We start from the raw sequence: 24218 nt of genomic DNA on the forward strand, positions 1-24218 counted from the left end.
GCGTTGCGTAGTCATCTCTCTCGATGACTCTTCCATATTAGTGCGTCCGAGACAGTTGCGTTTCGTTCTTTACGGAGCGTAAACGATTTGCACGTTGGCAAGGCACCCTAATCACTAATCAGCGATTAAAGCTAAATAAAATAAATAGTAAATGAAATGTTTGCCAAATACTTATTTGTTTAAAATATGTATCAATACAATAAGACGAAGTTAGATTTATAATAACATAGAGTCGGACCAAGCTAACTCTGCATAGCTGGCAATGACAAAGTGTGGACATGTAAATAAAATTAATCCCAAATTTCTATGAAAATACATCGTTTATGCTGGCACTGGCTTCCGTCTATTCAAGTCGGTGCAAATTCAGCTTATGCTCTTATTTGACCGAGCGTTAGCTAGATCTCCATTTCAGCTTGGGCGAAAATGCTTTCGTATGTTCAGATGTTCTCCTCTACAGGTCGCAATTTTCAAACGATTCTCGCGAAATTTTGTGAGCAGTACCCCTAGTGTATCTTTGATCGACATCATAACGTGACGAACGCGTTTGCGTTAAGTCTCATTTTGTATAGGATTTTGAGTTTCCAAAACGTCCCGCTTGGCGCGCTCTTTCGAAATCCAATACAAAATGAGACTAAACGCAACGCGTACGTCACGTTTGGAAATCGTATTTATTTACACTAGGGGTACAGGTAGTAGAACTTTTTTGGCGATTCGTTTTTTGAAAAATGTTCAAAATGATGTAAATTAGTCTAAATGACTTAAGCGCCATTAGGGTCCATGGCACTTAAGACTATTGTGAGTTCGCTGTGATATAGCTAGGGATAAATAATCCCTAGCTATGTATACATTGACATTTTCTTTTTTATCGTGACATTTCTTTATTTATTAATTTAAATTTTTTATATTTTTTGTTTTAATGTTAAGTTGACGATCTTTTAGTGAAAGCCTTTGTTTTATTATTTTGTGTAAAATACTGTGTCTTTTTCTTTAAGAAATAAATAAATCTAATCTAATCTAATCTATTAATATTAATAATTCAACAAAATAAGTACCTATTATATTTTTTACATTTTTAAGGTTATCGCGAGGTATACAGCTCACAGAGCCAATAGTAGGTAATAGTTTTAGTTGTAGTAGATAGTTAGGTAAGTAGTAGTCGCAACAGCACATATTTCATGCAGTTCGCCTCGTGCCGATATTCATTTGTTTGCATTGATCAGTGTCAGCCGTCAGCGCCCGCCGGCTGGCTTAGGTGGAACCACCATTAGGTATACAGGATGATTCAGGAGACGTGAGCAGGATCAAGCCTGCATATTCAGTAAATTATCAGCAACTGTTTCGTACCAGTATTTGTGAGATTAACGTTAATTTAATTTTTACTGTTCAAAAAAAAGAGTTTTATTTTATTTACGATATTTATGGTCACCCTCTTTGTTTTATCCATAATAAGTGACAAATTGAATGACATCGGAGTGTGGTTACTTTTATAAAATCGTATCTCACTCAAGTGTGACATTTTATTTTCTTCATAATCAAAGTGCTGTCATAACGGTTAAAGAGGTTTTATCTTTTTTAATTAACTGTTGTAGGGTGTCCATGATTGTAGATAATCAAATTTGTCCTTAACAAAAAGTTAAATAACAGATAAAAAGCGTGATTGTTTTACTTAAATATGATGGTGAACGATTCATTAACATTTACTGATTGTGTAGGCTTAGTCCAGCTCACGTCTCATGAATCACCCTGTATAACTATAGCTAAAGCAATGCGATTTGCATGATACATGAGATATTTATATTTTAGACTGAAATTTATTGACAAGTGTTTTGTCAAAATTTGGTAGGTAGGCAAGCATTGCATTAGTAGCAAAAACATGATATCCGCGGTCCTGGGCGCTTACGCTTAGTGAGAGTGAAAGAAGAGTACAAACCTACGGGGCCGTTAATGAGTTTAAAATAAAAATCTCCTAGGTCCTAAGTAGGTACCCACTAAAAGCTATGAATAGCTTAGCTTGTTTGCTGGACGTAGGTATCAAGCTGTGTGTACACCTATGTGTGTTGTAGACAAACCCTGATGCTTCGACATTCCTAGATTTGCCTAACGATACCTACGAATATTATATTTGTATTTTCGAAGAATTTAAGTATTTTTATATTATTTAAACGGTGCTCACGAGGAACCCGAAAGATTTTAAGTGTATTCCTGATCATATTTACAGACTAAAATTTTTAATAAACTTTTCTGAACTGAACAAAACGCCGGGCACTGGCATATTTATATGACCGCATACTGATGCGGCGTAGTCTAAATATCCTTTACAGTACATATGGGGCTACTTTATAGCACTAGTGCGAGAAGTAGCATATTACGTTACTGTGTCGAACATTTAAAGGGCCATATGTACTGTAAAACGTTGTACGATACATGTGCGAATAGGTAATTCGCAACTCGTGTCGATTTAAAACACTCCCTTCGGTCGTGTTTTAATTTATCGCCACTCGTTTCGAATTTCCTATTTTTCGCACTTGTATCGTAATGTACTATATTGATAGATATCAAAAAGTGACCAGTAAGCAGTAACACTGAAAAAATAGGTTTTATGAAAAAAGAAGTAGTTCACTTTAAGTGACATTTTTACCAATAATATTTACTTTTTATACAAAAAATAAAATATTTCCTTTGGCGCAATTGATCTACACTCATAAAAAAAAAACCTTCTTTTGGCCTCAGAAATGCGTGTCTAAAATCTTTCGGGTTCCTCGTGTATATCGTTGCTTGAGTACCCACTTACACCATAAGCTATTGATATATATCTAAGGGCGAGCCTTTCGGGCACTAACGCATCTGGTTGCGACCATTCGCGCGCGCGATGCGAACTCATCAACCAATCGCGTTGTGGTGTTAGACTGCGCGATTGGCTCAAATTCGTGTGCGTGACACCGCTGTACTGGCCCCATACTTATAGCCCGTAAGGCCCGTCCTGTCAATGCCATAAGCCTTACTTTAGAGCTTAGTCAGTTTTTGTAAGGATGTCCCATAACAATTCTTTATAATAAGTAAGTTATCGGCTCTAAAATGGTTAAAACTTAGGTTAGGAGCGCCGCGCCGGTCGACCGGTACTTCGGGCTTGCCTACAACATACTTGTAGCTGCTGACAATAACTGATCGCTACTGTCTGTAGAACGAATCATGATGTTTCAATAGTAATGCTGTTTGAACTTTGACTTATGGGCGGTTTTCAGTCTTAAGCTAAATTGTTATTGATTGTTTATCTATCTATTTACTTACCCGTAGGTGCAGGTCGTGCAGGTCTATCTTAAGCTGTAACCCAAACTTGTTTATTTATTACTTGTTTTATTTTGTAACAGACAGTTTTTTTTTATCACTACCGTTCAGTGGCGTGTTAAGTAAGCTGGAATTAATTCATCTTGTTCATTCTTTGAAATTCATGAAACGAAGTCTTTTTTTGTCTCAAAATACACAAGCCGATTGGAATCGAGTTCTGTGTAGGTACTTAACCTACGCTACTGCTAGCTTTAGTTTATATCATCCCTAAGAGAGGATAGATGTCAAATTGCACAGCAGAATGCATTATCTTCCGAGCGGAGTTCCTAAATTCTCGACTGTTTCAGGCCTAGCGGTTACATTTAAAATTAGTCTTATATTATAAAACATGGTCACTTCTCTACGTTACAATTACGCTGGCAAGCTCATCATCAGGTCAGCGGGGTCAGTATCCTCATTACACACCCAGCCCTCGTATGAATGGCCGTATCGTATCAGCCACTTTATCACTAGCACCGAGGAGGAGCTAAAAAGGAGGAGATAGTTACAATACCAGACCTTTCTTGCCTTCTTGTCGAACCGCTCCAGGGTCGGGATTTGGTTTGACAGTGTGTTGACGTTTTTAAGATTTGCCCTGGTATCGACTTCAAGAATACCAGTTCTTAGCGCATATAAAAGGAAAATGATTGAATCCTGTTTGAAGTCGGTTTTTAAGGCTTTTCTTAAATAAGTCTTTTATTACAAGACCTGTCTACCTTACAATTATACTGCTCATCCCATCAGGTCAGTGAGGTCAGTACCCTCATTACACACCCAGCCCTCGTATGAATGGCCGTATCAGCGCACTTTATCACTTTAGCACCACGACACCAGCTTATCGCGCATCTTTCGCGGTATGCGAGGCTCGTTTACGACTATGATCTGGCTTGAGGTAATCAGAGATACATTTTAGACGTTTTTATACCACAAATATTAAAATAACGAGTTCGGTTGCCCCAATATTATGTGATGTTTGTAAACATAGGACAGAAACATGATGATTTAGACAACACGCTTTCATTTTAATATCTTGAATTTATATTAATTTATAAAGACAATAAAAAAAAATGTTTTCACCTTTTTCCATTTTAGAAACGCAAATAGACCTAGTATTTCAAAGGTACATACCTATACCTACTCGAAAAATTAAGGCGGATACCGCCGTGACCAGGTGGCCTAAAGGTCCAGAGTGTTAGCCGCGTAGGCTGAAGACGTTGGTTCGTTTCCCGCCTGCGCCACTGGAGGGCATGGCTACTCTTTCTTTAGTATATAACATCTATTTCAGTTTATAGTTTATAAACACCAATACTACTCATAAAACCACAGATCAAAATGTTTTATAAAATCTGGGATTGTATGGCGGCTCCTCGTGACTCTACCATAAGGCATTCTTCCATCGAGCCAGCGATCATATTGATGCGGGAAATGTACTCTACTTCTTTATTTTATAGTGGAATTACATACACACACTTGTAGGAACTAAACTTATAATAACAGTATACATAATGGATATATAGATACAGTTGTGTTACTATAACTAGCTTAAATCTAAAATAGGCCTTTGAAGCATTGTATCAAGGATGCCGGCGGCTTTTCCTCGTTGTATCGTAATACTGATACGTAGTGCGAGGAACCCGCCAGTTCTTCGGTCACCAATTACGTCAACCAGACGCTTCGCGATTTCTGAAAAAACTTGTGCGCGCTGGCTCCATGGATCTAGAGTTTCAACGCCAAATGGACAAAATGGTATTTTTGCCGAGGCTCTTACGTTTCAAAATTTCGGCCCTTATAATTTATCATCCAAAGAGCACCGGTTCCGTAGAACCGATACTTAATTAAAATTGAAGATTACAGGTAGCGCTGTCACACTTTGTCGCTGCCAAGCTACTGCCTACCGAGTTAACTAGTTAACTACCCACTCAAGAAAATTATATTCGCAACAAACTTAAACCCGGTTTCTAGTAACACGTGTAAAGATGTCACCTGGCACACGTAGGCTATGAATGGGTATATCATCGCTATTTATCAAATTAGCCTTATCGTTTATCTTTTGCGTGTGCGACATTTTTGGTGACCATTAGGTACTTGAGTGGGCATTTCGCGATTTCGCACGTGTCCCACATACTCATGGTGTATCCAAATGTTACAAATGCTAAGTACAGACCGGGTGCTAACAACCTGAAAATAACGAACTAAAATAATTATAGACGTTTACCTAAAGCTCAAGAATGAACCCACGTTTATTGATGCCGCGAGTGACTCAATTATACTGAGCGTCGCATCAAATATTGTAATGCGATGCAAGATGTTTGACGTATAGCGGGAAATAGGGTATTACTAGTCAAATCAGTTTAAGTTTAGTTTAGGATTGTCAAAACGATTTGCTAATATGGAATTTATATGAAAACTAACATAGTGGCGTCACGATCAATTAACCTACTTATTAAATTTCTATCCGATTTATTCAATAGAAATTATGTTTAAAAATAACCACTAAGTATCTATGTTTTTCTTATAATTATCTGGTTCTTTATTACGTGAACAACACATAAGAAACAAATATCCCTATTGTGTAGGTATTGTTGGGCCCACCTGTAAGGTCAGGTAGAGACTGGGCGTAGGCAGGTAGGGGCACATGAACTGACTATATTTACCTAACTCCCCATTCTGTAAATAACGATACTTTTTCCTAAACTGTTAATTGTTACCCTCAAAAAATATAAAAGTTAACACTTAGTCACGTATTTTTATAAACACATGTAAATACATGGTAAGTAAAATTACTTTCCTCGTTTTCGAAATGAAAAGTAGAGTGTTTAACTCGGGTGAAAAGCATAATTTTAGCTTTGGACTATTGGTGCCTCACTGCGCTTGAGCGCCAAACTACCTCGACAGAAATGAGTGCCTTTCATGCCTTGGTTAACAATCAACTATTCATATCTACTATTAGGAATGTATTATTTATTTTAGGTGGCTAAAAAGTGTCCTAGAACAGAAAGGCCATTTTGATCCCTCTTAGCAGGGAAGAAAAAGCCCTTTTTCGTATAGGTGAAGTGAAAAAACTTATTTAAGACGATGTTAGATAATCTTACTCGTGTTGTCCTCTCTGACAAGTTTCGCCACTAGAAATAGCCTATCTCCATCTACAAAAACTAGTTTAGCATACGCCACGCTGAGTAACGCTCATCAGATAGCACCAATTATGTACGTGACACCTCGGTGATGCTCAGATAGTGCGCGCGCGCAATTATGTTTGTACGAGAATGAGATGTGACCAAGATTCTACACGGACGCCGTTTGCGTTAATTAGGAGTTCTATTTTATTTTTGTGGGAATTAGGACGATTTTTGGTTTCATGTTTGGCTCGTATTGTGCTTGGTGACAAAAAATAAACGAGATAAGTAGGTATGTATGAATTAAAAGTCTTAGGATGGAGACTTTTTAGTGCCTACACATTACCTAGATTTTAAATAATGGATGCTACTTATACCAAAGAGAATTTAAAACACGTGTATTCTCAAAGAAAACTTTGTAGCGACGTAAATTTACTGCCATCCTTCGACACATGAAGTTTTCTTAGACAATACGCCTCTATTTCAAATTCTCTTTGCTTATACCTAAATAGAGAATGTCAATGAACGGAGCTACCTATTCAGTTAAGCGTAGGAATACTGTTTTTAGAATCTCTTCATGAACCATGTGAAAGAACTCGTATTTTTTTGTACTTACTGGCGACGCTTAGTATCAAAGAGTGACGCGCTTAAAATAGTGAAAATTACTGGTATCGGTCCAGTGCGATGGAACTTAATTAAGTCTTGAGATTTTCTATATAATGTGGTTGACTTCTTCTTTCTTTCTCCTGGCTATGTTCCCATATCACTTGGGGTCAGCCCTCCTCGTACGTTTTCGCCACAACAAATTATTTTACAGTACATTTGGTGCTACTTTACCGCACTAGTGCGAACATTAGCATATTACGTTACTGTGTCGAACATTTAAAGGGCCATATGTACTGTAAAACGTTGTACGATACATGTGCGAATAGGTCATTCACAACTCGTGTCGACGACCGGTCTGGCCTTGTGGGTAGTGACCCTGCCTATAGGTCTTCGCACACTATACCAATTCCACACCAACTCAACTCACTTTTGGTTCACCTTAGTGGACGACGAGTGGACGACGCGTAGACCACCCGACAGTTCTAAATTTTAAACATTGTACTATAGGACATACAAGATAAGGCTTTAATTTCAATATTTAATTTTGAGTCGAGTGGCTGTTGAGTTGTAACAATGTGCTAAGACCTTATGAAGCCGATGGTCCCGGGTTCAAATCCTGGTAAGGGCATTTATTCGTGTGATGAGCATGGATATTTGTTCCCGAGTCATGGGTGTTTTCTATGTATTTAAGTATTTATAAATATTTTATATATTATAATTATATATATATCGTTGTCTAAGTACCCTCAACACAAGCCTTATTGAGCTTACTGTGGGACTTAGTCAATTTGTGTAATAATGTCCTATAATATTTATTTAAAACACTCCCTTCGGTCGTGTTTTAATTTATCGCCACTCGTTTCGAATTTCCTATTTTTCGCACTTGTATCGTAATGTACTGTTGTGTTGTCACTGCATCTACATTATTAGCTTTAATGTCTTTTTCGATGGTGCTTTTCCAGGTGGCGGCTGGTCGGCCTCTGCCTCGCTTCATTTCCTCCATCTGCATTACTGCTCTCGTCATATGGCCCTGGTCTCGCCTCATGACGTGCCTATACCGTGGGCAAGCGATTTTCTCGCAGTTTGTCCTCAAATTTTGTGACCTTGAATAACGGTTAATGTGGTTGACTTATCTAAACCTTATTGACTGTACTCTGCTTGTTGTTATTGACTCCATCACCGCCGTCGTTTAAAACACTTACGTTTAAATATTAATTAATAGGGTTAGCGTTATCCAGCGTAGATTTCGTTTAATGTTCCTTTACGTTGCACACGTCATATCAAAAGTGGTTTACGTTCATTGGCTTTTTCTTAGTAAAGAAAAATACATGGAAAATCCTTCTGAGTTGGTGATAATTACTTACTTTTTGGGTGTCTTGATAGGGTATTTCTAGTAAAAAAACAATAAGTATTTTGTCAATAGATTTATCTATTATATTTTAATGAATAATTTCTCAATTACAGCTGTACTTACAAACTGCTCGCAGACCTCGCTGCAAGCTTGTAAAAATGGCAAAATAATGAATTGTATTGCATGTCAAATCTCTGGTTATAATTTACAGATGTAGTGTTTTATAAAATAAATGAGTGAAGAGAAATAAGCTGTGCATAGGCTTTTTTGATTGGTCAACAATCATTCTGCTGTGCTCTGATTGGCTTATAAATTCGTGATGTAACACGCACAATGGGACGACTTTACGCCAGTCATTTATTTCGTAAAACACTAAGTACTTATTACAAAAAAAAAATATGTCGAAATAAACTCTTAATGCTTAAATTTAATGAATTCCATGGAAAATTATTTTCATTTTATAGATAATATATTTTGTATTTTTAACTACAATAGTTATCAACTATATATTACAAACTTTTTTTAACTTAACGTTAGATTTTATCAATCGTTTTTCGCGCGCGTTCAATTGTTGGGGCAAGAGAAAAAAATTATACTTTCTAAACAAATAAGTTATCAAAATATATTTAGAAGCCGAAATAAATATTTCAATGCAAATCTTGTAAGAAACATGTTTGATAATTATCATTATCAAATTGTATTTGCAACAACACTGTTACATTTTATTATCAAAAATAACTATCAATGACATTTGAATTGCCTTTTCAAATTATTAGCAACAATTAAACACGCGCTAATCTCACAGCACAATTGACAAACATATTTTCAAAATATGTCTATTAGTAAACACGCATATATACCTTACAAATTGTATTTACAAAATAAAGCAATGTATTTAATGTTATTCTATAGGGTGAGTTTAAATGAATTGATGAGCGAATTGATTAAATGCAGTTGTAGCACAGAACACAATGCTGTTGAATTGCACATAGGTATCATTAATGTTAATAGCACTAGTAATATTTTATAGTAAACAAATTAAAAGTTTTTCGTTCAAAAAAGACAAGGAATGATTGACATGTAATAAAAAAAGTAATATCTACAGTCTCGTCAACCAATATTGGAAGTAACAGTACTATAAAAAACTATACTTATTACTTTTGGAGTTATAATAAAATAGAACCCCAAAAATCATAATTCATACGCTAATGTAAAAAATACCGCATAATTCTCTTGCGCGGCCTTGAACTATTTACCTATTATATTTTTCACAAAAGTATCTAAATAAAAACAGTAACATTTAAAACAGTGATAGTGTCACAACTGCAGATCCATCACTTCGAATGGTTTCTATATTAAGCCTATTGCTACTCCGGTGGAAAACTATTAGTGATTACTATTGTGTGTCGCATAACCTACGTGTAGTGTTCGATGTTAATGTTATGAGATAAGTCGGAATTTTTGCGGAAAAAATATGAATTTGCAAGGATTTGTAGCATAATTAATTTAATGTGCTAATTATAGTAACATATAGGTAATAACAGATATGAAAAAAAATTGGAAAAAATAACAAGTATAATTTTTTTTGCATTATAATTGAAAAAGTTTTTTTTTAATGCCGACAGATGAATAAGAAACACTTAATACACTCATAAAGTCATATTTTTTCCATCAAAATTGTTGACCCTAAGTTAATGAAACATAAATAATGTCATGCGCTTCGTAGAGTCCTATTAGACAGCAAAGTAGAACTATTTTGCATGTTGGTTGATAAATCGGTTATATCATAGCGTTAACAAATTATATTTCGATATAACTCTGATGCTTAAGGCAACCCACAAATTGTCTAACAACTCAAATTATTTACTTACGTAATTACTACAAAATTATTAAGTCCGTTCTGGTATTTTCCGGAATTCGGTTTATATAAATTTCGTTAGAAATTTCTTTTTTTTTAAAGGGTTATTTATTTTTTACCTATAGGGTTGAAGTCAGTTTTGAGACGGTATATTTTATTAAAGTTACAATTTGTTATAGGAGTCTAAAAAGCGCAATGTGAACCGTAAACACTTTTCTGACGTCACAGTTCACGTTGAACAACTGCCTTACAGGTGCCTAACAACCTAACGACCTAACTTAACTATTTACATTCAGTATACGAATATCGACCCGAATAGAACTCGACAGAAAAAAATAGGAACGATACAAAAACGCCGCGCCTGGCTGCATCTATTGGCATCTTCACTTACCTAATATCATTTATTACATTACAAAAATTTGAAAAACGATTTGGCAGAATTGGTTTTATTACTCAGATGTTCTAATAAAAAGTTTCAACAAAAGTATTAAAAAACTGTTTACACCAATGCCATTTAGAGTGGCACTAGTGTATTATTTTTCCTTGATTTAATATATTTGCATGTTTGTACATAATGAACATATGTTTCGTAAAGCTTTCAGAAAATAATGTTAATTAGGTAGGCGAGCGAAAGCCCGAAATTTAATCGTAGAAGACGCGAATACTGCACCAGGCGTAGCTACATCGATATAAATACACGGTATTTACAACGCTCTTCCGAGTCAGTCCTGCGTCTCCACGTCCAAGCCGTTGACCATCCGTTCGATGCTCTTCAGGTCCGACGGCGGGGTGCCCGTGGCAGTGGCCGTGGGGGCGTCCGGAGGGGGGTCGGCGGAGGCGGCTCGCGCGGGGGGAGACCCAACTCGCGGCCTCGCGGGCGACGAGCTCAGACTCCGGGCTCGGGGGGCGACTTGCTCGAACGCGGAGCCCAAACCGGGTAGAGCGTAAGGTGCGAACCTGTAGGAGGTGAAAGCCTTTAGTGACCAAAATCTATTAGTTTTTCTTTCTGATGGTTTGCAGAGTAAGCAAAGTAATAAATATAGTCTAAACCGACATTCGGATTGCAATCTAAGCAGCGGTAAGCTGGCGATGTCACTGTTAAACGCCTTGATAAATTGAGTGACAGATTTAATGTTGTAATCGCTTTAGCAGTAATGCTGCTTGCAGATGCTATTCGAATGTGACCTTAAAGTTTAGTGGAACATTTTTTCTTCTATATTTTGGAAACAATTGAACAATTATTCTAACACTGAAATCACAGATAATTAATAGACACCAACCTGTGCGTTTTCCCTATAGGAGGCGCAGGTAATGCAGGCGGAGGTGGCAGCGAGTACTGCTGCAACAGTGGATGCAGGTTAAACAGCAGACCCGGTGGCATCTGATGCGTTGGGAAGAACGGCGGCGGGTACAGCGACGGCGGGTACAGGTAGGGGAGTAACGGGGGTTGCACAGGGGGGCCGAGGGACACGTCGGGAGCGGGCGAGGGCCGGGAGGGGCCCGCGGGAGGGGAGGAGGCGCGAGCGCCGCCAGAGCAGGACGAGTCCGAGCCGGCCTCGTTGACCTCTTCCGCGCCGGAGTCGCCCGCAGTAGAACTAAACCAGGCTGCAAGAGAAAAAACCTTATTTAGTTCATGAATAACTACCCTAATAAAAATACCATATTATTCCATCGTTATCTCTAACAAATTTAGTTTTATTGGGTCGTGGAACAAACATGTCAGGAATTACATTAGGTCAATTAAATTATTACACGTTGAGCGTAGGTTTTAATGGCACGTCTATGTTGACAGTGATTAATAAACAGAGTGAGAGTTCAAAAGTTTTCTGCGGTTTAAAACTCACTCACTAGACAAAAGTCCAATAAGTTTTAGCTTAGGGCCTTTCGGTTGGAAGTCATGGTAGCCACTTTCGAAAAGGAATGAACACGTTAAATCGAGTCTATGCGCTTTTTTTGGACGAATTTTCCTTGGATTGTATGAGCAGGAAGATACTCACATGTGCTGGTGTGGTGTGTGCTGGACGGGGCCGGCGGACTCGAGGGGCCGCCGACGTCCAGAGGCCGCTCATCGTCCTCGTCTCTAGGCTCGGAGCGCGCCGTCAGCAGCGCCTGCCTGCGGTACACGGACAGACTACTCGTGTTATCATTGCGAAATTTACTAACGGAAAACTTAAACTTATATTACCTAAGTATATATAAGTAACTAATACCAAATTTTTTTTTTAAATAGAGGTGTATTGTCAAAGAAAATTTTGTAGCGACTTAAATTTACTGCCATCTTTCGACACATAATTAAAACTTTTAGAACGCCATTTGACTTTGATCCTTATTCTTTCACTGATATGTGTACAATTTGTTAAATATTAAAAAGCGGCCAAGTGCGAGTCGGACTCGCCCATGAAGGGTTCCGTACCATTTATGACGTATTAAAAAAACTAGTTACTAGATCTCGTTCAAACTAATTTTCGGTGAAAGTTTGCATGGTAATGTATATCATATATTTTTTTTAGATTTTTCATTCTGTTATTTTAGAAGTTACATTACAGGGGAGGGCACACACATTTTACCACTTTGGAAGTGTCTCTCGCGCAAACTATTCAGTTTAGAAAAAAATGATATTAGAAACCTAAATATCATTTTTGAAGACCTATCTATAGATACCCCAGACGTATGGGTTTGATGATTTTTTTTTTTAAATTTATGCCGTATTAAGTAAAAACTACTTACTACATCTCGTTCAAACCAATTTTCGGGGGAATTTTGCATGGTAATGTACACCATATATTTTTTTAGGTTTATCATTCTCTTATTTTAGAAGTTACGGGGGGGGGGGGAGGACACACATTTTACCACTTTGGAAGTGTCTCTCGCGCTCTTCAGTTTCAGTTCTAAATATGGGGAACCCCCAAAATTTATTGTTTTTTTTTTTTCTATTTTTGTGTGAAAATCTTAATGCGGTTCATAGAATACATGTACTTACCAAGTTTGAACAGTATAGGTTTTATAGTTTCGGAAAAAAGTGGCTGTGACATAATCGGACAGACAGACGGACATGACGAATCTATAAGGGTTCCGTTTTTTGCCATTTGGCTACGGAACCCTAAAAAGTGGTGCCATCACAGATCAAAGGCCAAAGGTATAGCAGCATCGTTTCGTGCGATGGCGCCATAACCTTTAGGTAGTGCCCGGTAAGATGGCACCACTTTTTAATAAACTAGTATAATATTCTTAAATATCCTACCTATCATATTTTTCTTAACCCTAAAACGGCGAAAGGGCAAATTGCTATGGGTCGAATTCTGCTGTCATTAGGAGATGATTAACCTTTTGCGGCCCATTACCGAAATGTCAAACGTTTGACGCCCCCAAAGTGCACACTGTCATTTTGAAATTATTAACGCGGTGCTGTCACGTACCATTAAGTATATAGTTTGCGTTTAGGGCTTTTATTTTTTGCGTTTGTTTAGACGTCTTATTAAAAATATCTTGTTGTAAATACAGTGTGTATTTTTGATATGACCGCAAATTAAAAGTAGAGGTAGTTTTTAATGCTATAACAATTCCGAAAGACTTTTTTAATTTAGTCTTAACTACCATAAGAGCATCATTATTTTTTGGAAATATTTCGAGCGGTAATGTATTTCGTACATCATGGTCACTTGTGACACTTGTGACGTCGCGACATTAAATGCGACTATGGAGTGTGGAATTAAGAGGAGTGATATCTCTTATGGTAGAACTGTTACAAAAGTGTCCAGCTGTCAGCTACGAGTAAAAATAATAGTTTCAATCTCTCCAGAGTAGCGCTAGAGTAGCTAAGAACCTAGGCGTTATTGACGGAGTGAAGTGCGCTGTCTATGATTTGATTTTTTTGTTCAAGTACTCTAGGTATTGTAGCGCCACCTATTCAAGGTTTTTTGATGATACTTTTTTGGTACATGGAGATTTATTTCCTTACCTCCACCTTCCGTAAATGCGACGTTTTGATTTAAAACAAAGTAGTGATACTTTGCTTGCTGAATTATTTTATATGGATAAATTAAAGTTGTCGGTGTTTGTAAAACCTATGAAAGTGTGTTTATTAGGGTCTAAATTAACTACCCTATAATAATGCGATCGTATCAGAACCATAAGGTGTAGACGTCTCATTAAAAATGTCTTGTAATTAATATAATATTATAAACGAGTTAGATTAGGGTTAGAGATTAGGGTGAGCAAGGCATCGTTTCCTAGTTATCTCGAAAATATCTCACTACTAGCAAAAACCTCTCTAGATTTGCAGAAAAACTAAAAAAAAACTACTTTCAGGAAAGACACTTGGAGTAGAATGTAGCTTCTGATGAATTAAAAAGTATATGAAAAACCTACCTAAACTACTACCATTTTACGTACCTAAATTAAAAACTAAAATTATATCTTAGGTATGGACAGGTAAAATGGAGTTAGGTAGATAGAAAAGATGCCATTGATTATCTAATGACATATTGACATAACTATAATTTTATTATGTAAAACTACTTATAAAGTATTAAAGGTGTTATGCCTAAGCAAGCATCATTTTCATATAACAATGATTTACTTTAGTTGGCCGTACCCCGAAGTCGCCTAAACGCTCCCAAAACATTCGAAAATAATTTCCATGACAATAGTTGCACAATGATTTGCTTTCGGCAAACTCATTGTTTTAGGGTCGTCCGCGGTCGCCTGTATTAACTCGTCTCATTATTGTCGCTGATAGAATTTAATTTGGGCCACCCCTGCGCTCTAGGGTTGACGATGGAAATTTTAGAGTTTTTTAAAGTTACCTGTTTTGAGAAAGCGGGATTATTTAGAGATTTTTTTTCTTAGGTTCTTCTCACTTAGGCATCTCGGGGCCTCATATTGGACGAACGCTCTAGATTTAGGCATATCACATACAAATAAACTTCATAAAAATATGTCAAACATATATCTTCCGCGATAAAAATTAGAGACGGTTTTGTAACCCAGTCATCTTTAATATATAGAGTTATTTTTACAGCCAATATGCTTTGAGGCAATGTACTCTGCAATTGGGTACTGAAAATCTTACTAGTAGGTAAATATTTGATTTTGTGTCCATAATAGTCAATCTATACTCTCATCTTAGAGGTAAAGCGCGCGAGAAACAATCCCAAACCCAGGCGGATTGCCAAATGCGGTCCTTATGTTGTACAATCGGATTGCACAGAGAGCAATTGCATTTAGTCACGCGAACCTAAGCTTTGAGAAGACGGATAAAAATGATAAAAATGTGGCAACCCTAAATTAAACTGTCGGCATTAGGGTGCTCGCGTTACAATGTAAACTCTAGGGGTGGCTCGCCTTGTAATTTCACCAAATTTCATCCCGCTCCGTTCCCCTCGCGTTTTTATTGATGCCCTGTAGTTTATCCCTAAAGCTCGGATGATGAATTTAGGGATTTGATTATCTTTGGTAAAGTTGGGAATCATTGGTTAAATGTAAGCCTTGTAGGGTGGTAAGTGATTCTCTCTAGGGTGAGATTTCCGTGGTTTATTAATTTGTCACTTAATAAATATGATAAACATAAAATCATACCAATTTGCTTAATAATGCCTACTTAGATTTTTGAAATGTTTAAGAACAATATAAATCAAAGTGTTTAAGAAGAAGGTCGAATCGGATCCGACGACTTTTTGAATAAATAAATATAATGAAATTCTTGAAAATACGCTCGGTAGACTTCTCGCCTAATAATCCAATATAATTTATTCGACTACAAACGACACTTTTGAAATGATATGAAAATTGGAATGGTATAAGAAAAGTCAATATTATTCATGTCATTCTTACTGGCAGTGGCTGGGCCCCATTTGTTAAAAAGGTACCATGAAAAACAAGACCATTTAAAATATAAATTCGTTCCATATTCAAGCACCCGTAACCACCAACATCTTGGCAAAGGGCATCACGGCGCGCTGCCCACACGTCCACCCGCCACAAAGGGACGATGAAATATGCTCGGCATGTGTCCTCCGCGCGGCGTTTGTCAAAACGCTCACGTTTCCCGCCCTTCCGGCCGGCGGCCATTTTGAAAAAAGAACTTCCGACATCCGGCTCATCCGCTCTAATTCGGAAGCTGCGGCATGAGCGCGTCCGGTGCAAAATGTGTGAGCGAATTAAAGATTCCTTGCGTGTAGCTAACGTAGGTAATGTAACGCGTGTGATTATGACATCCGGCGGTTGAAATTTATATTTGTATTTTCGTACAGGTCATATACCTATTTACTTATACCTCTCAATTTAGTCATAAAATGGTGTCTGATTCAAGCGGCAGCGAAATCGAGACAATTCGTCAAAACGATTGGCAATAAACAAGCAGAACTTTCCATGAGAATTTGGCTATTTATGAAAATTCTCTTTGGTGCATTATAGTATTCATAGTTAAATTATAATACCGTGGATCATTGTTTACATGTTAATCCTTGTCATTGTTTCGTCTCTCAAGTTACATAAATAATTCAGGGTTTTAATGGATTTACCTTTTTTGTATTTATATACCTATTATAGTGGACACCCCTATGGTATAGACAAATCCTGTAAAACAAGTATTTACCACCAGTTTTTTATCGCCGGCAACATTTTACCATAAGCAAGAGCTTTGTTTAGTTTGAACATGAATGGCGCCGTACATTCCATAACTGGAGCAAAAAACCATAGTTTTAATTGGTTAATAATATTGAAACTAATTACAATAGCTTTCATTAAATACATAGAAATCATAAAGGACGGATTGGACATTCAACTTTTAAAGCATAAAGCTGTAGAAATTTTACAGATGTTGGTGAAATATCAAAAATACTCCAAATGTTCTCCAATGTCCCATGATTGGTGCTATTAACATAAGTTGGTATATTAATTTATTTTGTGTTGTCTATAAATCTAATTCAAAACACGCAAAAATAATTAATTTCCAGTAAAACCTGCATCGGGTACACATCAGACCATAATTGTACTAAATAGAAAAAGCTGCTAATAGATATCGCGGGTGGTACATCCCATAAAAGTCCCCCGACTGGTTCTGCCTGCTTATAAACATTAACCGCGCTCGTAATTCGCGAGACAATGTCTGAAGCCTGTTTCTTACAGAGTATACAAACAGATACACAGTAATACATACACAATGCTTATAGCGGACATCGGGATCATATACATAATATGTATATGAGAGTTAAGGTTGACTCCAGCTTTGATAATGATCATTTATTTTAATAATCCGGCCTTTTCTTTACCGTAAATGATGTGTATACAGTTTAGGTTTAGGTATCTCAGTTTATTTTAAATAATGTATGGTAAATCATGCGGGATTAGGAAGCTGAAGGTGTAGCTCAGTACCCCTAGTGTAAATTTTATCGACATCATAACGTGACGAACGCGTTTGCGTTAAGTCTCATTTTGTATAGGATTTTGAGTTTCCAAAACGTCCCGCTTGGCGCGCTGTTTCTAAATCCAATACAAAATGAGACTAAACGCAAACGCGTACGTCACGTTTCGAAATCGAATTTATTTACACTAGGGGTACAGAACTCGAGACTGAAAGCTGAACGCCCAAGCAAGGCGTACGGAGCTGAGAGTAATAATACCTATAACGCGCCAACGAGTGTTTTTTTTACAATTACCTACATAATAGACCTATGTTAACGGCACCAATCACGGGACATTTAAGAGAAAATTTGGTGTATTTTTGATATTTCACCGACATCTGTAAAATTTCTACCGCTTTACGCTTTAAAAGTTGAATGCCCAATTCGTTCTTTATGTTTTTTATGTAGTTAATGAAAAGCTACTGCAATTGGTTTCAATATTATTAACCAATTAAAACTATGGTTTTTTGCTCCAATCATGGGATGTATGGCGCCATTCATTTTTAAACTAACAAATATCAATGAAAAATTAAACTTAAGCAGCTCTTTGGCTCTTGTGTATGGGAAAATGTTGTCAGCGATTAAAAACTGATGGTGAATACTTGTTTTACAGGATTTGTCTATACCATCCCATTACTGGTGCCTTGCCTGTTCCATTATAGGGGCGTTTACTATATGCTAAGCTTTTGATGCGTCGAACTTAAGATATCTCTTAGAATCAAATCAATCGGATGAGTTTAAACTAGGTCAATGCGGACTAGGTACACAGTCAGCCAAATAGCCGCGGGCGCCGCGGCCCGCGTTAACCCAAATTTTCGCTTAAACAGAAAAACCCCATAATCCGATTTACCTATTCATCAAAAGAGCTAATTGAGTTCTCGTTCGAAATTCAAATACGTTCGCGGAACCTATCCTACGGGTAAATTACGCCGCGAAAAAAAGCAAAGCTGATTTTATCGTGGAAATCCAATTTTCTCCCTTGCACGCTAAAGACGGTTGAAAAAAGCGGCAAGTCGAATGACTCCACCATTTTGAGCCGTTACTCGCCGTGTTTAAACTCGGAACACGAATAAGGAGGCGCCGGATTGGTTTAATTTGAATTTGGAAGGCGCCGGTGCTGCCGCTGCCTTCGGAAATGTCGGCACTTGCTCTAATTAATTCGAGATTCGGAGATAGGAGGCTAATTTCGTTAGCTGTTAACTTTGCTTAAGCTGCCGTCGGTTTTTGCCTTCATTAATCTTATAGTGAGCTTTTAGTTGCGTTGCGCCACCTACCGTGTTTTTTGATAATTGAATAGCTATTAGCGTAATTGTGTTTTCTAATGTTGCCTGTTTATCTTATCTGATAGATAGCGTAAGCTTTATCTTATAAAAGTGGACTGTTTTTTCTCACGATATATTGATAAATTCGTGTTGGTTACGGGCTCATAATTGAAGCGTTAATTGATATCCCGAGATTTCGTACGATTTATCACTTTGATCACTTTAACGATATTTTCTAAGAACGTTTGACATTAATTCTTTTTTTTTTTGCGATCGCTCGCCGACGACAACGCCGAATCGTCGTAAAGTCAATGATTTATTGTAAACTTAAGATTATAGGTAGGCATTCCAAAATTGAAGTTGTTACCTTGTGACAAATTGCACAAGTGAGAAATGTGTAAGTGCTAACGAGGTCCCCGATCATCGAAAGAAAAAGAGACAAGGTCATGTTTGACAACGAGTATGACAAATATGTATGGAATGCGAAAATTAATAAAAAATAACAGATTTCTTCGTAGACGGTATCTAAATAAATATGGAAGTACTTTTTGTGTTCCTTATGTAAGAATACATATAACCTGTCTATAGTTATAGTTTGTCAAAGGACGATCTCATGTCAACATAGACAGAGAGAATCATACTATCTTTGTTTTACACTAGTACTAGCACCCAAAAAAAAGGACGAGTATAGTTTTTTTTGTTCTTATTAACTGACAAATTGGTTTGACCAACTATATATATCATTGCGTAAAGTCACCCTTTTAGCAACTATTAAGACAGTGTCAATTATCGGGTCAATTTATCAAGCAAAGTGTTATTAAAAATCAGTTTTGGTGACACTCGAATCTTTATAATTAAGAGGCTGTCAATACCTAAAGCGCGCACACTGTCTATTTGTATCGGAGTAAATGAGATAGCACTGTCGCATGTTACTGGGCCTGGGCAAGGGAATAATAAGAAAAATATTTAAATAAAAAAAGTGGATTATTAGTGTAATATTTTACTCAACAGCGGTTTAGATATAAATGTTTTGAAATTGTGATTTTAATTGCAGACCCATAAGTCAAAACAATAAAGACATAGAACCGTTTAATTGTGATTTTAAGACCAATCTTTGCAATTATTTTCTATCGAGCCGATTTCGTTCAATCATGTATCGAGTACAACCACGGTCTTTGAAATATAATTAATATGAACATATATTTTTCTTACTTGACTAAAACAAATAGTCTTTCTTAAAAAACTGTTTAAGTAACATCAATTTCAAGGACATTGGTTGTTGACAGCCTCTTTAGTCGAAACTCGAGTTCCTTTCAACTCGTTAGAGACCCGAGTCTGTTTTAGAGACTGCAGCCCATTTAAGAGTAGGTACTCTCTTTTTAGGGTTCCGGAGCCAAATGGCAAAAAACGGTACCCTTATAGATTTTTTTATAATAAAATTCAAAATGCAATTGTCATGTAAAACTCATGGGCAGTGATAACCGATGATGAGGCTATCGCGAGTGCAGCCCTACAATCGGTATTGGATATGGTCACATCACTATAGCGCGGCAAGGACTGACAGGTGAGCATCGCAGCAATGGCGGCGACGTAGTGGAGATTCCCAAGTTATGACTGTTTTCCGTGTTTTATTGTATTAAATCCTTAATTTGATGATGATTCGTGAATTTAGTTTAACAGTAGGGACATCATAAAGTAAGGCTTTTTTTCTCTTATGCTCGAGTTCCTTTGACTTGCGCAATATAGGACTCGACTCAAGACTTAAAAGACTCGGAAGTTTTTAAGCGCAGAATCGTACCTAATAACGAGTCGTGTACTTCAAATTTAGACTCAAAAAACTCGTTCCTACCAACACTGATGGAACCTGTATAAAGGGATAGATACTTACTTTTTCTCTCTCTTTCCCGCGCCGGTGTCTCTGAATCCTTTCGCGAAAGGATTGTTGTCGATCTTCAGCTGCGTTATCTGAAAATATCAAGTAATATTAGTATTATACCCAAAAGTTGTCTGGAAGATATCGCTCTTTGTCAATAAGCCTGCCTTGTCTGGCTTTACTTTTAACCGTGTTCTGTACATAGTTGTACAATGAGTGCCGTTTTCAAAATGAGATATTCCTTAATTTGTTATGAAGTTTTCCGGAAATTTCCGAAAACTTCCAATTTTATTGAAACTTGTAATGTACAACTAAATGTACCACTAATGAAATTGTTTACGGTTTTCTCGTGCAGCAAATTCCAAATTCAAATTAGATTGGTGCGAGGTGGGGTAGTTGTTCAACTACATAGCTATATTATGTATGAAAATAGAAATGATCCATTACTAAAATGAAAGTTTCCTTTGTTTCCTGTGATTTTTTCCTGAAATTTCCGAGAACTTTTTGAAATATTTCCGCAACTGCGCAAGTTGCTATAGTATGTAACTATAACTTAGCTTAAATATTTAAATTAAAGATACATTTTAAATTAAAGGACACATGGAAATGGACATTTGTTATTGCCCAAGCAGCAAAATTTTCAATTTTTCCTTTAATCTTAAACTATCTCTTGTAGGCAAAGGTATTAGGTATGCTTGATAAAAAAAGTGGCTGTGACATAATCGGACAGACAGACGGACATGACGAATCTATAAGGGTTCCGTTTTTTGCCATTTGGCTACGGAACCCTAACAATATCAACTAACCTTCTCATTCTGGTAGGCCGTGACCGCGATGAACTCTGTCTCCTTGAACACGTACGTCCTGAACGTGGAGTAGGGCAGCTTGAGGATGTCGTTGGCCCGCACCAGGTGGAACCGCGGCTGGTACTTGTGCATCGAGTTCAGGATCGTCTGCGTAACACACTTCAAACAGCTTAGGAACTTGATCGGAGGGCTTATGATTGGAACAGGTGGTATTTTGAATGATCAGGAGGCCTAGCCCAGATGACGATCGGTGATAAAAAACGCCAAATATAAAAAAAAATTTACAGACTTGTCAAATCTGAACTTTATTAACATGTCAATACGAGTCAAGGCACGCGTCGTAGTGAATGACACGATCTATAATGTATGGAAATAGTCACGTGACTTTGACCTGTTGTCGATATACGATTCTCATTTTGTCTAGGCCCCCAGTGCAGAAACCTACTTTCTGTTAATAAGTGTCTAGCAGCAGTTGCTGCAGCTGCAATAATAGGGGCGTTTTCTAAAATAAATACAGATAACCTGATTCTTACAAATCTGGACTTTCTTAGGCTCATAATACTCAGAACCGTTAGCATTCTTCATCCTACCATTTAAAAAAAATGTCCCAATATGTCCGTTACATTACATCACGATTTAGTGTGAAAAAAAAAACACTTGTAAGAGCGTGACGTAGTGGAAACTACAATTTCCATACTAATTTTTGGGGCTTTTTTAGCATCGAGATTGAATATGATTGATCCAGGAACTAGGATCTGTGAGATACAGGCCTTCAATTTTTTTTTTGAAAAAGCTGTTGTGACATTACTGCGGCCATGTTGATGTCGCCGCTGCATTTGCCAATTCCCGCCGCCGCATTACTGCCACGATTGTGACGTTTAATCCATATTAGCGTATACACCGATGCAGTAACGTCGCAGTAGTAATGCGGCTGGATTGGACATACGAATGTCACCTTTAAAGTCAAGCAATCGTTTCTATAAATTATTAACTATTCGATTGGCCCCAGTTTGACTAGTTTGTAAAATATCTGGCAAAACTTTTCTCACTGCTTTAATACCTCACAATACACTAATTGTAACCTCGATGTGTTATAAGGGTAACATATAATTATCAATCACCTAACAAATATTGATACGTAAGTAGTTTTTTTATGACAAAACTGCTAAAACGCAAATTCAAACATTTTAGCGTATAGCCCACGCATGCTTTCTCTGAATCTACAAATATCGATGTCATACGATGGACAGCTGCCTCTAAGTATATTAATCCACCGTGTCTCTAGTAGTTCTTACTCTATTCACGACGGAAGAACAGCGCTGGCTTTGCCAGCTACATGCTGAGTTGTGACCCTTTAATGGCATTTTGCGCTAAATGTTATACATTGTAATGTCAACATATTTTTGTCATCCGTGTTTGTTTTGTCATAAATAAATGTATTTTCTTTCTTTCTTACTCATATGTCAATTGTTACCTACTGATATATATGCAGTAGCCGTGTAACAACACTACATAATCGATGTCTCCCACAATTTTATTTCACCACCGACACTTCACTCTCGCCGCCCTCACAAATCTCTCTGACTCCACGCATGTTCAACTCTGTTTAATGATATGATAGACAGCTCGACTAATATTAATCTAACCTGTTGCTAGTAGTACTTAGTGTGCTTATATAACACCTTTCAACTTCTACCTATATTCGCAGTAACCTTACGACAGTGTATAATCGATCACCCACAATTTTATTTCACCGCAGACACTTAATTTGTAGTTGAAAATCGTCGTCAAATTACGATCGATCGCACACGAAGGCTATTAAGTGACTGATATACGAGGGCGTGTACTATAATTATCTCTACTATTTATTTATAATTATACCTAACTTGAGACGAGAATTGGTCTTATTTACTGAGATATATAAGGCTGTCCCATACGTGGGCATATGTGTCAAAATATATCTTCACTTCTTTCAATATATTAAGATCAGGTTTAACAGGTTTAACCTACTTCCAAAAGCGGAGATTGATTCTTAACTGGACATTATACTTTCGAAAAACGCATTATATACATACCTAGTTATGGTCTTCATATACTAACTTATAATACATTTTTATTCCATCCCAAAAAAATAATTCGTTCTCAATTAACATAATGTGGCATAAGTTACTATTAGTTATCCACCGTCCGGGAATAGAAGAAAATTATATTTAAGTATTTATTTATGGATGCCACTTGTCGATGTAATAGCATATATAATTGGCTTTTGCATGTATTTACATTTCAATTATGAAAATCCGATGCGTTACTGACTTTAAGATTAATTATTTTTCTTTTAGTCCTAGTAAAAACAAATCTGTAGTGTCGTGTATGCCTTATAACTATAGAGTAAGGTGCAAGTGTAAATTTACCAGCTGTGTTTAAATAGAGTTAATAATATATGCCGCAAAAACACCACATTTAGGAACTTCATACCTTTTAATAGCGTTTTTTCCTTCTAACTGACGGCTTTATCTATACGTTCTACTCAACTGAGCACAAAAAAAAAAAAAAAATTACACGTGAGCCCACACTTTTTTTTACTGACGATTACATGTTACTTTTTTAATTAATTGCAGTATT

General features: G+C 37.0%; 1 protein-coding gene and 1 long non-coding RNA gene across 9 annotated transcripts in view; both read right to left on the bottom strand.

Annotated features, from left to right (window-relative positions):
- Window positions 1-1614: 1614 nt before the first annotated feature.
- The window catches only part of LOC133529127 (uncharacterized), a 229284-nt gene continuing 206680 nt past the window's right edge, over window positions 1615-24218 (bottom strand). Inside the window, exon 2 of the long non-coding RNA XR_009801101.1 lies at window positions 1615-1751. This is a non-coding gene — a long non-coding RNA (uncharacterized LOC133529127). The remainder of the gene's footprint in view (window positions 1752-24218) is intronic.
- Window positions 8453-24218, bottom strand: part of LOC133529109 (T-box transcription factor TBX3-like) — a 147768-nt gene continuing 132002 nt past the window's right edge. For 3 of the 8 annotated variants that reach the window (XM_061866738.1, XM_061866737.1, XM_061866734.1), the window contains 5 exons: window positions 21597-21743; window positions 20806-20882; window positions 12250-12383; window positions 11533-11857; window positions 8453-11209 (listed from right to left, as the gene is read on the bottom strand). In XM_061866738.1, the coding sequence (XP_061722722.1) occupies window positions 10975-11209; window positions 11533-11857; window positions 12250-12383; window positions 20806-20882; window positions 21597-21743 (918 nt within the window). In that variant the 3' untranslated portion in view covers window positions 8453-10974. Of the gene's footprint in view, window positions 11210-11532; window positions 11858-12249; window positions 12384-20805; window positions 20883-21596; window positions 21756-24218 lie in introns of all 8 variants that reach the window. The other 5 variants (XM_061866736.1, XM_061866732.1, XM_061866733.1 and 2 more) reach the window with 3 other exon arrangements.

Source organism: Cydia pomonella, chromosome 20, assembly GCF_033807575.1.
Source record: "Cydia pomonella isolate Wapato2018A chromosome 20, ilCydPomo1, whole genome shotgun sequence".
In the NCBI taxonomy this organism is placed as follows: domain Eukaryota; kingdom Metazoa; phylum Arthropoda; class Insecta; order Lepidoptera; family Tortricidae; genus Cydia; species Cydia pomonella.